Here is a 16,396-nt window from a genome sequence, read left to right as displayed (position 1 = left end):
AACTTCCAATTCAACTAGACTTGTGTTAGTCCATAAAACTCCCAAATAATACCAATGTGTCCTAAAAATCTAATTTATTTTCACAAACGATAGAAATCGTAGGAAGTCAACTTAACAAACATGAAACTAGAACTAATCCATTTTGCTTCTGTCAATGATTGACATGCTTTACTATTTTTCTGTATTTTATATGATTTATTTTTAAAACCATTGCAATCATGTAACTTTTAGCAATTTACAATGGAAAACATAACACAGAAATACAATTATGCAATCATAACAAATATTTAAAATTACCTTAAAACTGAAGCACATAAATAACTTCTAAAATGCTATCTTCATTCATTAAAAAGGCTCTTTGCAAGAACTCCATTTTAACCTGCTTCCAGAAGGCAAACAGCCTCACCTCTGGTGATAAAAGCTATTCTACGACACAGGAGCCTTAATGGAGAAGCATCTTCTTCCAACTAAAACATATAAGGAACGGTTGCTGGAATTGGGTATGTCTAGTTTAATGAAAAGAAGGACTAGGGGTGACATGATAGCAGTATTCCAATATCTCAGGGGCTGCACAAAGAAGAGGGAGTCAAGCTATTCTCCAAAGTGCCTGAAGGCAGGACAAGAAGCAACGGATGGAAACTAGTTAAGGAGAGAAGCAACCTAGAACCAAGGAGAAACTCCCTGACAGTTAGAACAATTAACCAGTGGAACAGCCTGCCTCCAGAAGCGGTGAATGCTCCAACACTGGAGGTTTTTAAGAAGAGACTGGACAGCCATTTGTCCAAAATGGTATAGGGCAGGGGTAGGCAACCTTGGCTCTTTTATGACTCGTGGACTTCAACTCCCAGAATTCCTGAGCCAGCCATGCTGAAGGGAGAGATTTCCAAGCTGAGCCATGCTGGCTCAGGAATTCTGGGAGTTGAAGTCCACGAGTCATAAAAGAGCCAAGGTTGCCTACCCCTGGTATAGGGTTTCCTGCCTGAGCAGGGGGTTGGACTCGATGACCTCCAAGGTCCCTTCCAACTTTATTATTATCATTATTATTATTATTATTATTGTTGTTGTTGTTGTTATTACTATTACTATTATTATCATTATTATTATTGTTGTTGTTGTTGTTGTTGTTGTTGTTGTTGTTGTTGTTGTTATTATTATTATTATTATTATTATTATTAACAACTTTGGCTCTTCTGATCATTTAATAGTGGAAGACTCCCAACAGTTTTTTAATTGTTTGGATTGTACCAGACTTATTAATTCTAGTTGAAGGAGGCGGTCCTGCAGGTAGTACCAAGTCATAAAATCAAGTTTAAATTACTCTTAAAACAACTGACAGCTAATGCAGGACTCACAGCACAGATGTAATATATTCCAAGTGTCTAGCACCCATTAGCAAGTGGGTTATTGTATTTTCTGTCAACTGTAGTTTCCAAATGGTATTTAAAAACAATGCCACATAGAACATGCTGTAGTAGTTCCACCAGGTAGTGATGAATTATTGTTGCTACGTTCTTGTTTTGATTTTAATACAGATTCAGCAATACAAATTGAAATCTGCTTTAAAAAAAAATTCACAGAGGAGATGGTATGAAAAATGTACTTAATAAACATGGGCGTTGCTGAATTATTAATCAAAGGTTCCTCTCACTAGTAAAAGTAATTAATGAAAAATATCTAATTTTATGAGAGAAAAATCAAGCAAATTACCATATAGGTCTTATTAGAAGTAGTTAATGAGAACATCAATGTTATATTAGAAAAGTAAGAGGCAACAGTCTGAACAATGTATCAACAAAGCGATTTACTGATATTAAATGCACAGTAAAATAAAATATTTGAAACAAAATTATGAATTTTAAAGCTAACATTCATTTTCTGTAATGAGATTTTCTTTTAAATATAATACATGGCATATTCAAAATAAAAAGTATGACAATTCATTTAATAATTGCATATGAACAATGACTAGAATGTAATGTAATATAAAGCCACGGAATGGAATGGCATGGAGTGGAGTGGAATGGGATGGAATGGAATGCCTCTGAATCAGCCACATCTGATTTAAATACAAAAGCCTGACTTTCTGACTGCCTAGTCAAATACCATCTGCTTACACCTCTAGCTTCTCAAATGTAAGAAGAGAAAGGAACTGAAGAAAAATCCTCTCCAGCCTAAATTCAAGAACAAGTTTTTACCTCCAACCTAACCCAATTGATTGCTTTTGTTCTTTTCTACAGCATATTGCTTGTCACTGCAAAAAGTTTGCATAAGAAAATACCAAGCACATAGGGCCTTCTGAGCTTAAGAATAGAACCGTGCATACCATTTTAGTTTATAGTGGAAAAATGGTCTTTTATTCAAGCATTAACAGATCAACACTTACTTAGCTTTAGCACTACATTTCTAATGGGACAAACTGATGCCCTCTATGTCTTTTTTTTTTTCCCACTTTCCATTCTTCCTATTCTTTACCACATTGAAAGAAGAATTAGTCCAAAACATCTGGAAGGCCTCAGACCGCCCACTCCACCACCTGGGAAAGACACTCTTATTGTGAAGCTACTGAGTGCAGCTGCCCTCTGTCAATCTGCTGTTGAAACATTATTATTCTACTTGAATTCAAGAGATCAAGATTCATGACTCAGCTAAACTAGGTCTATACTGAACTGGAAAAAAAATTGTTTCAATCCTAGAATTAAAGTACATCTGACATTTAAAACAATTTATTTGCAAGCAATGAGGACAGAGATGTCAAATATGCCTTGCTTTTCTCCTTGCATTAATTACTATTTGCTGCCGCCAACTATGGTTTTCAGTACAAATTTCTTCCAACTCAGTTCACAATTTAAAGGGAATTGCATAAGCCATGCTCTAAAAATATCTACTTCCTCTCTGATACACCCTCCAAAATCATAGTGGGTAAAATTTAGCTCTAGGATAGCTTTCTTTAGCAAGGCTAAATAAAAATAAGAATTACAAGTTACCATTTTGCAAAGTCTGTGCCCGCGACTCCTTTCCCAAGTTGACATGAAATCCTCCAACAGTTTGAGTTTTTCCTGCTGCTACAAGAAAAAGAAAAGAAAAAGCTGTCAAATATAACATATTAATGGCAACATTTCAGTACATCTTGCCCAGACTCTCTTTTGCTAAGTATTTCAACCTAACAAACATCAATAGTCCTAGACTCTGAGGCTCCTCTTATGTGATTATGAATCTCAAGCTGCTGCTGTTTTCTTTTTCTTTTGGCATCTCTATCAGCCTCTAAAGTTCAAGTTCTCAATATATTTTTTGTAAATAAGCTGCATATATTATTCATATATAATATGTGTACATAGGCAGCTCAAAAACAATTTCAAAGATTCATATTAGAGTTCTCAAAAGCATACTATGCACTAATTACTATAATGTTTAAGGGTTTAACACCCTTCCAAAATGTAACCAACCCTGTTCTGTACTCCCATATGACCTTAATCCTTCTCTTCTCTCAATAACCTCTGATTTTGCTTTTATCAACCTTACTAATAGATCAGATTTATCAAGTCCAGCATTCCTATTTCTTGCACTGACCAATCAGGTATCTCTGGAAATCCAATAAGTGACATATGAAAGCTATATATATGCTTCCCAACAACAGGCATCAGTAGCGTAAGGCAGGTTCCAACATAATTAAGAGAAACTGATGGGCTTATCCTCTGATTTTTGATGTCATAGAAGATGTCTAGGAAATTCTCTGAAGCTAAGTATTGTACATTATCAAAGCAATGCAAATGGTCTACATTGTTGTTTGATATTAATACATCCCTTTCTAATCTTAAACTAATACCAATGTCTTATTTTCATCACCATGAAAAGCATGAACTCTTTTTGGATAATAGTCATGTGCAACCCTAGCTGACAATCTTTTCCTCTATCAGTAACAAGAAAGGAATAGTTCTTGCAAGGGTTTGCCTTAAAGATTTGTTACTCCTGTGATTGCATCTATAGCCCACTGTTCAGCTGAAATAATTAAGTCATCTTAGTTTGTTGACAAATCTAGATAAGAATGCAAGTCCTCCCATCCAAAGTGAACATTATAATAACTACACTACTGTCTAACTTATTTTAAGAATTGGAGATAATGTGAAGTGCTTTACAGTGTTCTGACATTGGGTTTGTTCATAAATACTAAACATTACATGAATGAGCTACATGTCTGAGGAGAGAAAAAGGCAGGGCAGTTTACATGGCTCAACTATTTTTTTCGTATGATACCATTAGGAAACCAGCACTGTTAGGAGCAATTATGGCAGAAATAAGAAAATAACCAATTAGCTGTGGGTAACCAATTCTCAAAAACTGGGGTCCAAAAACTACAATATTGCAATTTGAACTAACTGACACTCTTAAGCACATATATTCGTAGATGAACAAATGTTCCTGGTAACCTTTAGGTTACTTTTGATAAAAATATGTCAGGATGGGTTATTTCCCTGTTATTCCAGAGAATTTTACAATCTTCCATAGAACGTATAAGAGTATGCACAGGACTTAAAAAGATATTTTGCAAAGCACATCAGAGGAAGCAAAGTACCCCTTCTTGAAGTACTAACGCAGCCATATTCTTTCAATGCTAGTGTAGTTGCTTTCAAGGGTTATTCCAGGTCATCCATATCTATGTGAATATGCAAATATATTTTACTAATTTCTAGGCCATTTGCAATTATTCATGCAAGCTGTCAATCCAGACTTTCATCAGCATAAAAAAACAATCCTCCTGAAACTAACAGGCAATTCAGAATGTAGTTTTCATTTTATAATACTGCAATTTTTTCATCTCTTGTGTTTTTCAACCTTGGCAACTTTAAAATGTGTGGACTTCAACTTTCCCATGCTGGCTGGGAATTCTGGGAGTTGAAATCCACATGCCTTAAAGTTGCCAAGATCGAAAAACACTGTGCTAAAGGAATGCAAAGTGGAGGAGTTATACATCTTATACACTTGTTGACTCCACAGTTCATTTAAGCTGTCCTGGCTGTCAGTGTGTGTATGTATATATACTGCTCACAAAAATAAAGGGAACATTTTACCATGGAACTGAAGGGGTTTGCGTTCCCTTTATTTTTGTGAGCAGTATATATTTGAGCACCTGCCTTTTAATGGGGCTTCTTTGGACTAGAAGAGGGGTGTTATATATGTGTTGTGTGTTTACACATACACACACATAACACATATATAACACCCCCCTTCCAGTCCCAAGAAGCCCCATTAAAAGGCAGGTGCTCAAATTCTTGAGCTAATAAAATCTTTACAGTATAAAAGGGGACCAATGTAGGCCTAATTCAGAAGTCAGCATTTTCACAATCATCAAATATCTTCTTCAGGATTTCAAGTAAGCCTTCATTGTTGTTATGAAGGTTATTAGGAGATTACTCCTGAGACATGATACAAGACTGACACCTGGAGGAAACCATAAGAGGCACAGTAAGAGCACTAAATATACATTATGGATTTTCACTAGCAATATTCTTACGTACATGCTCCTCCATTTCAAGGCAAGCAACATTATACAGACCTTGGGAAAGAGTTTGAAATAATATGAATAATAAAAACAGGTACACAAAATACACTAAAGCTACATGAGAAAAGAGAAAAAGAAATGTAACCTTTCAAATCATCTTTGCTTTTATCATATCTATACACTATTTCACATTTTATTTTTTGTTAGACTTGTTAGACTTCTCACTGCTCTCATTTTTAGGAGTTAATAAATGTTATCCAGCTACAACTTTCTCCATCTTCCCCATTTGCTCTACTTTATGTATTTTAAAGTTCAATTCACACTTATTCTCTCCATATCACCAACAAATGTCTTTTGTAGTGAATTAACTTTTGTATCCATTCAACACTTAATCATGCCTAATCTGAATTTGTTTTAACTGCATATTTTAAGTATTCCATTCCAAGTTCATTAATTTTTCTCCTGAAATACTCAATTCTCATTTCCTTATAACTTATTTATTAAATTTATATGGTTACCAGTTCTAATAAGAACTTTCATATAACAAGGTGAGTAAAAGCAAACTGTACAAAAAGCCATTTTTACTTCCTTTGACAAATACTCATCCCTTGCAACAGGCATTCTTATTTCTATATTTCTATCAAAGTATTTTCATGCATTTTGCTCTTTAGTAAAATTTTGTCTATTTATTCCAAGTTTTTGCCTTGCAAATATTCAGTCCATTTTCCTAATCAAGCACATTATTAAATTAATTTTCAGATCATCATATATCCTCTTTGCATTATATAATCTGTTCAATATTTGCTACAAATCATTTGGGTTCATAGCTAATAACAAGGCATGCTCTGTTACAACAGTACACGCACATTCACGCTCCCAATCAACACACATCTGTCATCACATGGTTTTTTTATACATTTGTCCATCAACACAGTAAACAGGCAAGGAAAAATCACAGGTCAATGTTAAAAAAATTCTGTGAGCATTCCACTTATTTTCTCACATGCTTTACTTTCATCAAATGCCATTCATGCATTCAATAACCAAACTCTATTTCCATATTCGTGCAAAACTCCATTGTTCAAAGGGCGAAGAGCCCCCGTGAAGCCAGAAGCAGCACAGGCAGCCACTTGGTGTCCACTGCAACCGATGTGTCCCAGTAGCAGCAGAGCCAGCAGGTAGGGCAGGCAGAGGCCAGGACATGCTGAGGGCTTGGTTCATTGCGGCCGCAGGGACAGAGAGGGTGGGGCCGGCAGTAGTAGCATTCCCACTCCCCTCAGCCCCCATGCTCTCCACCTCCTGTACGTGAAAAAATAAGACGTCCCCTGAAAATAAGACCTAGTGCCTCTTTGGGAAGCCAAAAAAATATGAGATTGCGTCTTATTTTCAGGAAAACTGGTAGAGGAAAATCCCTTTTTGATTACAATACCTCCAGCACCTCTTAGTTACATATTGTATGTGAAATTCTTATAGGAATTACATCACTGGCATTCCTGCACTGAAGCAGGTAAAAATTCTCCAGATCTCCATAAATTTGTTGTATTGCTCTATCAAACTCATTTCAGCTGTTTACCTTAATCTGACTCCCAAACATATTTCAAGTCTAGTATTCTAAGTCTACCTCTGTTTACTTCCAATGCATGAGTAAATTTTCATGTTATATCTTTAGATTATACAAAGCAGTCATTCATTCTCAAAATTAAGCAGTTACTGGTAAACTCCATTTCTACAGAAGCACAATAACAGCATTCTTCCAATTATCCAGCATAGATGTATTTTTTGCATAAATTATTCAGTGTTGATGCCTCCTGACTCCAATCCTCTCTGGGCGACTCACAATATTAAAAAGCAACATAGAAACAACAAATTAAAATATAGCACATAGGAGCAAATTACAAAAAAATAATTAAAGAATCCATCACAATCACACCAAAAACAAACCAGAAGCATACTTGAATATTTCTCCAGGTATACCATCAACACATATAGTTGGATTTTTCAACATTCCCACAGCATTTATGACTTCATCAGCCTTTTCTTGGGCCCATGCATGTATAGCATTGATTTCAATTCTAAAATATCCTTTCTAGCATTCCCAGGTTTTATTTTTAATTGCATTTATTCTGCTGGTTCCCTTAATTCAGAACAAATTTTATCTCCACACAATGTCTCTGCATTTTCTGTCACTTTTAAACACATTCCTCATTCTCTTAAGCTACACTTTTTGCCATTTTTTTCTCTATATGCACATATTTTTCCACCAATCATTCTTACACCCATTTTCCCAATCTACAACCTCTTTTAGTTTGACCTCATAACCAATATACGAGAACACTATTAATGTATGATATCAAGCAATTTACATCGCCTTTAAAGCTAACTTTGTAAAACTGCAAGGAAGTAATTTAAATTCTGAATAAAAATGCATAATCAAAACAATAATCAGAGTCATTTTTCTGTTTCATCAGAAATATCAATTTGCTGGATTAAGCCACTGTAGAGTGTCAGATGTGGTTTGTCAAGTTTTCCAATAAACAAATATTTAGAGCAGAGATGCTATGCAGACAAATGTTTAAAACCTGGTCCTAAATTAGGAGTGATACCCAATGTGATATTCATATTCATTCATATTCTTATTCATATGGCACATTTTTAATTTCTTTTTCTTAACCAAAATTAAGGATAGGAATCAAATAAAATTTGCCTTTTGGAAGCAAACAATTCCTAGTCTCACTTGTTTGTTCAATGCTTGAAAAATCACTGTTTGGATTTGGAAGTATTTTAAGGGTGGAAACTAAAGTGGTTTTCCTCCCATATGCCTCTGATTCCCATAGCCCATTCTTAATACTGCTCAAATAAGCAAAAAAAAATTCACCCTTATCCTTTATTATTTCCCCACATTATTCCCATATTCCAATACCTTTAGAAGGTCAGGAAGCTGAATTGCAATCTTTAATTCTACAAATAATACTTATTTCTACTTACAATATGTTGTGGGGAACTTTCTTTCTAAATACACTGCTGTTGAGAACAGAGCAATATGCTCCCTCGGAGAGGGTACGCAATCTGGGGGTCCTCCTGGACCCACGGCTGACACTGGAAGACCAGCTGTCGGCCGTGACCAGGGGGGCGTTTTATCAGGTACGCCTGATCTACCAGTTGCGGCCTTTTCTGGACCGGGACGCCTTGCGCACAGTCACCCATGCCCTCATCACCTCCCGCCTGGACTACTGTAATGCTCTCTACATGGGGCTCCCCTTGAGGAGCACTCGGAAGCTCCAGTTAGTCCAGAATGCGGCCGCGTGGGCGGTGTTGGAAGGGACTCGTCGCTCCCATGTAACACCGTTGCTGCGCGAGCTGCACTGGCTGCCGGTGGCTTTCCGGGTGCGCTTCAAGATGTTGATTATCACCTTCAAAGCGCTCCATGGCATCGGACCTGGATATCTCCGAGACCGCCTTCTGCCTCAGATTACCTCCCCATCGGCCGGTACGCTCCCACAGAGTGGGTCTCCTCAGGGTGCCATCAGCCAGACAGTGCCGGCTGGCGACCCCCAGGGGGAGGGCCTTCTCGGTGGGAGCTCCCACCCTCTGGAACGAACTACCCCCAGAGATCCGGGTGATCCCGGATCTCCCCTCCTTCCGCCGCGCCCTTAAGACATGGCTATTTCAACTAGCAGGACTGGCCTAAGGGGCAATTTTTAGCGGGGTTTTAAAAATAATTTTAAATTACAAAGGCCAATCTAATATTTCATTTTAATTATGTTTTTAACGATAGTATTGTGGTATTTTTGTATTTGTTTTTATCAGGCTGTCAGCCGCCCTGAGTCCGCAAGGAGAAGGGCGGGGTAAAAATTCAATAAATAAATAAATAAATAAATAAATAAATAAATAAATAAATAAATAAATAAATAAATAAATACTAACACTTATTGTAACAAGATATTAATATTACGCTTTGCTTTAAAACAGCTAGCAAAGATGTGATTTTTGCTGATCAAAGAGGTAAAGAAACACTTGATTTCCCTGAGCAATACTTTTTTCATTCAAATCATCTCCATTTCATTTTCAAACATTGCCCACATGTGTCAAAACTGGACTGTAGTAAGGAGACTCCACAAATCAATACAAATAATTTGTGCTCTTATTAAAGTTTCACCTGCTTATCCTAGGACCTAGGTTGTAATCACAGTGACATCAATTAACAATTCAAACAATCAATGCCAGCTAATGATGATAGCCATGCAAATTACATACATAAAAATAAATGATCGACTTAATCTAAAATAGCCAGCAGACACAGGAATAAAATTTTCCATTTTCTTACAATATAAAGTGTGATAATCATTTCTAGCCTTCTCCCATTTGGAGACTTAGACTGGACAACAAAAAACATATAAGAAACGGTTGCTGGAATTGGGTATGTCTAGTTTAATGAAGAGAAGAACGAGGGGGGACATGATAGCAGTGTTCCAATATCTCAGGGGCTACCACAAAGAAGAGGGAGTCAAGCTATTTTCCAAGGCACCTGAAGGCAGGACAAGAAGCAACGGATGGAAACTAATCAAGGAGAGAAGCAACCTAGAACTAAGGAGAAACTTCCTGACAGTTAGAACAATTAACCAGTGGAACAACCTGCCTCCAGAAGCGGTGAATGCTCCAACACTGGAAGTTTTTAAGAAGAAACTGGACAGTCATTTGTCCGAAATGGTATAGGGTTTCCTGCCTGAGCAGGGGGTTCGACTAGATGACCTCCAAGGTCCCTTCCAACTTTATTGTTGTTGTTGTTGTTGTTATTATTATTTAAGAAGACAATAGCAATTGACTTCCATACTGTTGCCAAGAAAAATAGATGTAATCACTGTAAGTTAAGTTCATCTGGAAAATATCTTTATCGTAATAATGGTAGATTAATTTTTTTTATTTATGTACTACATGTTTTGAAATGGAACACACTCAAATATTTGGAGAAGACACAAAAATAGTTTTAGCATTTACCAAGCAGTAGGAAATTAAAATGAAGTAGATTTAATTATGAGAACTATATAGGTTGGTCTATAATTGAGGGTTTTGTCCCTTACACCCACCCATATAGGGATGACATGATAGCAGTATTCCAGTATTTGAGGGGCTGCCACAAAGAAGAGGGGGTCAAATTATTCTCCAAATCACCAGAGGGCAGAACAAGAAACAATGATTGGAAACTGATCAAAGAGAGAAGCAACCTGGAATTAAGGAGAAACTTCCTAACAGTGAAGACAATTAACCAGTGGAACAGCTTGCCTTCAGAAATTGTGGCTGCTCCATCACTGGAGATTTTAAAGAAAAGACTGGACAGTCACTTGTCTGAGATGATAGGTTCTCCTACTTGAGCGGGGGGGGGGGGGTGGTGGACTAGAAGACCTCCAAGGTTCTATTCTATTCTATTCTATTCTATTTATAAATACACAAACAGTGCTAGCTTACAGAAGCCAGTCAGCATGGAACTCTAAAAAACAATATCATATGGGAAAGATTATTTCTTTTTCAATAAAAGGAGTTGATTCCAAATATGCCATAAAATTAGAGATGGAGAGCTGAATCTAATCCAAGCAAACCCAACTACTTCTCTGAACACATCCCATACAGCTGTGTTTCTAAACCATGGCAACTCTAANACATCCATATAAGTGGGAGCACCTATAATTTTGTATCTTGCTATGAGAAAGATCTTCATTTGAGGAACCACAAATCAGAACATCCCCATCCAGCATCAAATATTATTATTAAATGATGCATCTTGAGAATCAGGAGGCAGGAGAAAAAAAGGGGTGTTGAAAATGGGAAAAATGGGAACAGCAGAAAATGATCTACTGCACTAATACAAATTAGTTATAACTTAAGAGTAATTGATACACTACAACAACATCAATTAACAATTAGCACCAGAATAGCAAGAACCAGAACTTTTTGTCTCTCTCGACATCCAAAGCAGTAAAAGGGGAAGTAAAGAAAAAGAACTTAGCGTAATCAAGCATCTTGAAGCCCCCAGGCAACAAATCAAAGAGCATCTCCCCACAGTTAATAATATTCTGAAGTTGGGAGGAAAAGACAATAATGCATCAATGTACATCTTCACTTATCACAGTTTGGAGAACATACATATCTGCTAAATAATAGAAGGATCATTAGAATTTTTTATCTATATAAATAAAAATGTAAATGTTCGTTTGTTCAAAATCTTAAATCTCCGAAAGTTCTTCACCGATTGCTTTGAAATTTTGACACAACGTTGCATTCAAATACGCGCATGTTTTTATATACCTACTATTATATAGATGTCACACCTATGACAGGTAAAAACATGCTTTTTTTGAAAAACAGCGCCAAAACCAGACAATTTCTATATCTGCACAGACAATGGAACAACAAAAAATATTGTATACCCACAAGCATTGTGAAATTAAACATATTACAAACGTGCGCTTTCTCTTTTCTTTCTTTTCCATTTAACCAGACTGAGCCACAGCAACGCATGGCCGGGTACAGCTAGTATTTTATAAAATGTTACATTTGTATACATGCATATTTAATAATTATTTTTCATATCATCTAAACATGGCTTTACATTTTTTTCTTTTACCAAGATAATAATAATTGCTGCATCTTTCAATTAAGTTCATCTCTGAGCAATTGTACTTAAGCTAGCACCTAACTAGAAAGTATAACTAGTTTTCTACTAAATCAAGAATCCAATTAACAGATTTCCCTTCACTATTCAATGTGAATTATCTAAAAACCTCATTTAACGCATTGAAGAGGCCACACTCACTGCCCCACCCCTATTTCTTAACAACTTGGTTAACAACCATGGTGTTCGCACTTACAACCTCTGTTTACTTAATAACCACCATAAAAAAACATAAAATCAGCGTACTCCATTACAGTTGTAACTCAAAGACTACTTGTAGGCCAATCACAATATGTTTCTTTTTTTTTTTTTCAAAAAAAATGTTTCTGTACTTAGGAATGTTCAAAGATCAAATGATTGAAGTGTTTAGAAGAAAATGGCAACTGATGTGAACATTCAATTCAATCTAAATTTTAAATTTTGTGTGGGGTCTGACTTTTGGCAAATCCTGTACATACTGCACTGGATTCTGAAAGAAATGCACCTTTCACCAGATACAATGCACTGAAAAAAAAGGAAGGTATCATCCTTTCCCTCTCCTTTCCCTCTTGCTTTGTATTTATGATCTCTCCCTTTTATTTTGATATATTCAAAGTATTTATACACCAATTTGTCACTGACTCCTTCAAAACCAGTGTGCAGACTTTAAAATATATACTACCAAATAGACAAAATACAAGAAAACTCAGAATAATGTAATAATTATGAGCAATTTAATCACACCATCATAAACTATCCAATGTAGCTTCTAAATTTTTCCATAATTCATTGGTTAATTTCTAAAGGGTAAGCACTCCAAAACTTCCCAGCTGAACTCAAATGAGTTTCTACTGCATGTGGTAGACACAAGGCAGCCTTTGATGATGAATGCAGTTGTTGAGCATTTCTGTATAATGGAAATATTCCCTCAAAATGGTTCCAAACTGTCTATAGGTTAATATCAAAATCTAAAATGTTATCTAGAAGCAAATTCACAGCCAGTACATTTCTTTTATGATGCTGCCTCTCCTTGCTGTTGACACTTGGGTCTCTGGTGTCACATATTTTTTTCGGAGAAATGCAATTCCATCAGAGCCTCATATTTCATGAACCCAGAATACCCTTACTTGTGGGATCCTTGTCTTTCCAGATGCAGCTCACTTCTGCATCAAGTTATTGGTCAACGGTCAGCAAAACGTCCTAGTTCAGATGTGTCAGAGAAATATAGCTGAGACTTATCAGCCTATTGCTATCCCTGTCCCCAAACTCCCAATGATTCCTTCCATATTCAGATTAAATCCAAACTAGAATTCCAGGGATGTTTATATAATAATATCTGGAATTTACAAAGCTCAATTTGTCTAAAACTGTAGCCTAGACTCAATAGGTGTTTCTCTTTCCATTAACTTAACTCACTAAAGTTCTTAAATAGTCATCTAGATATGAAACATGTGAAACTAGAAAAAATGTTCAGTGCCAAAGAAACTACCCTCTGCCATACAACTTCAGCTGCTGTATTCATGTATACAGGTAAAAGAGTAAAAAATCACTGGGTATTAACTATTTGTGGATAAGCCTTAATAACTATATTTTATTTCATTTCTCTGGTAAGTTAATGTCACAAACTACACATTTTACAGGCTACTACAGTCATTCTTTCAAAATCTACTACAAAATTAGTAGGCAGAGAAAGAAAGGAATGAAAGCCAAATGGAGCAAGAAGGCACCCATAATTATTACGACAAGGATTAGGAAAAGGGCAGATCTCATGTCAAGACAGGGACAGATACACTAAACTTAACAGAAAAATCTATTTTCCATCTACAACAACAGAGATGGGCATCTGAAAATAAATATTTCCCTCCCACTTCATTCTGAAGCAAGGCTTATTCTTCGGAGGCTATTTCTTATGGGACAAGGTAGCCCCTTTCCCAGATTTGGTATAACAAGCCAGAGAAAGAGCTCAAAGAAGGAAGTTTGAGGAAAACGGGAATTAGAGAAAGCTGTCAGAGGACTGACCGGCTGCAAATACTGTGGCCAGAGAATTAAGATGGGATAAATGTATCTTCTTTGTCAGACGTAAATGGTTGCAGAAATTACAAGGCAGCGCCTCTTGACACGAGTGTCCTAATCAGTAGCACATAAATTGTCTTTTTACAGTATAATAGGCGATTTTGTCGTTACACTACTTTGCGTTTAAACTAAGCAAATTCTGTGCGAGGCACAGGAGCAGGAAGCAGATGAATTGCGATTCTCCCCCGGCACCCACGTGCAATTTCACTGCTCTCGGGAGCAACATCACGGCCGGCCGCAGCAGAGGCAGCATCGGGCCGCCCCTCCTTCGGCTGCCCCCCCCAAGCGAAGCCCTGCCCCGACTCCCGATGCCCACACAACGCACACACACACAGGCTCGCACCGTCGAGGGAGACGAACTGCCCGACTGCCGAGGAGCCTCCGCCGCTGTTCTCCACGAACTGCACTTCCGAGACGATGATGTTGTCTTCCAGCACCGAACCGCATCCGGTGCAGACTGCATCGCCCCGGGCTGAGTCCACCTCGATGTCGGAGCCGCCGCACGCAGCGCACACCCGCCCGCCCGACATCTTGGCAGGCAGACAGGCAGGCGCGACTTCCCCGCAGCGGGCCGAGCCGCTCGCCTCGCTCAGCAATGCCGGCTGCTTTCTCGCGCTCTTCCTCCTCCACGCAGGCCTGGCTCAGCCGCCCATTCGCTGCCGGAGGAGGAGGAGCCGCAGCCCCCAAAATACCGCCTTTTCTCGCGAGGCCTGTCGGCCACTGCGAGCCTCCACCTTGCGCGGCAGTGTATCCTTGTTCGCCTCCTGGGTGGTTGGGGATTCCCCGAAGGCGTCTAGGCCAAGGGTAGGCAACCTTGGCTCTTTTATGACTCGTGGACTTCAACTCCCAGAATTCCTGAGCCAGCCGGCTGGCTCAGGAATTCTGGGAGTTGAAGTCCACGAGTCATAAAAGAGCCAAGGTTGCCTACCCCGGTCTAGGCTCTCGGACGTTACAATTCATAAGAGTTTTTGCCGCTACTACTTGCTCATTAGCCTTTAGGATGCCCAACGGGCGATTTGGTAGCAGGAGGCTGACTTATGAAGAGTTCGATAGTTCGCCCTCTGATTTGTCCTTTGGTCCAAGGGCCATGACCGGCGAATCTCCTCATTTACTATGAGGGTCAGTTCAGTAAAGCCAGAACACAGAGCCTTGACTAGGTAAAGCAGTGTTTCTCAACCTTGACCATTTTAAGGCATGTGGACTTCAACTCCCAGAATTCCACAGCCAGCATCGCTGGCTGTGGAATTCTGGGAGTTGAAGTCCACATGCCTTAAAATGGTCAAGGTTGAGAAACACTGAGGTAAAGGATCAGTTTCTTTAATCAGTGATCACCTGAACTTGTATGTAGAGAAGATTAAGACATGGATATATGCCCTATGTAGCCATCCTTCTTAGCATTCCTAGTGACATTAATATTGCAAGGCTTCTAAACCTTAGCAACTTTAAGACTACAAGTCCCAGAATTCTCCAGTCAGCAGCAAGAATTCTGGGAGTTGTAGTTCACACATCTTTTAAGTTGCCAAGTTTGAAATACAGTACACACTGCTGTATTGCATAACAGTTATAATTTTTTTTAACTTTGTGAACTTCTCTCAGATTGGCCCCTTTTTCAGGTTTCCCCTTTATTTCTCCAATAAGATATGGTCCCTGTAGTAATATTCCATTGCTGTAGTGCTGGAGGGGCCAGATTTTTTGACTACACAAAGATGAATGAAAGAGACTGAGGTCTGGAAATCAACTTCACTGTGTTTAAAGAGATGTGGAAGCTATTTATTTACCTGTCTGTTACATTTAAATATATAAATACTTTTAGTTAAAATATTATACAAATATAACATTTATATTTTTTTATTTATATAAAATAATTGAAAATTCATAGAGAAAATATAAATCTGTGGTTTATAAGATTTGAAAATGACCCCATGACACATTTATTTTATTTATTTATTTGCACTAACTTATATGCCGCCCTTCTCCCCATGGGACTCAGGGCGGCTCACAGCATGTTAAAAAACAACACAAAAAACATTTCCCCTATAAAAGCCAATTAAAAACCCAGATATATATAGCTGTGTCATTATTAAAATCTTTAAAAATTTTCCCTATTTAAAATTCACCCTAGGTCAGTCCCGCTTGCTGAAAAAGCCATGTCTTGAGGGCGCGGCGGAAGGTTAGGAGAT

At 37.8% G+C, this 16,396-nt stretch overlaps 1 protein-coding gene across 1 annotated transcript in view; it reads right to left on the bottom strand.

Annotated features, from left to right (window-relative positions):
* Positions 1 to 14,762, bottom strand: part of BRF1 (BRF1 RNA polymerase III transcription initiation factor subunit) — a gene marked incomplete at its 3' end in the record, with an annotated part of 159,380 nt that extends 144,618 nt beyond the window's left edge. Inside the window, exons 1-2 of the mRNA XM_015823490.1 lie at positions 14,560 to 14,762; positions 2,985 to 3,062 (exon numbers count right to left, since the gene is read on the bottom strand). Coding sequence (XP_015678976.1) covers positions 2,985 to 3,062; positions 14,560 to 14,746 — 265 coding nt within the window. The remainder of the gene's footprint in view (positions 1 to 2,984; positions 3,063 to 14,559) is intronic.
* Between the last annotated feature and the right edge of the window lie 1,634 nt (positions 14,763 to 16,396).

This window comes from Protobothrops mucrosquamatus, unplaced genomic scaffold, assembly GCF_001527695.2.
Source record: "Protobothrops mucrosquamatus isolate PMUCROS unplaced genomic scaffold, P.Mucros_1.0 scaffold1886, whole genome shotgun sequence".
Taxonomy (NCBI): domain Eukaryota; kingdom Metazoa; phylum Chordata; class Lepidosauria; order Squamata; family Viperidae; genus Protobothrops; species Protobothrops mucrosquamatus.
This window is presented reverse-complemented; position numbering and strand designations above follow the sequence as displayed.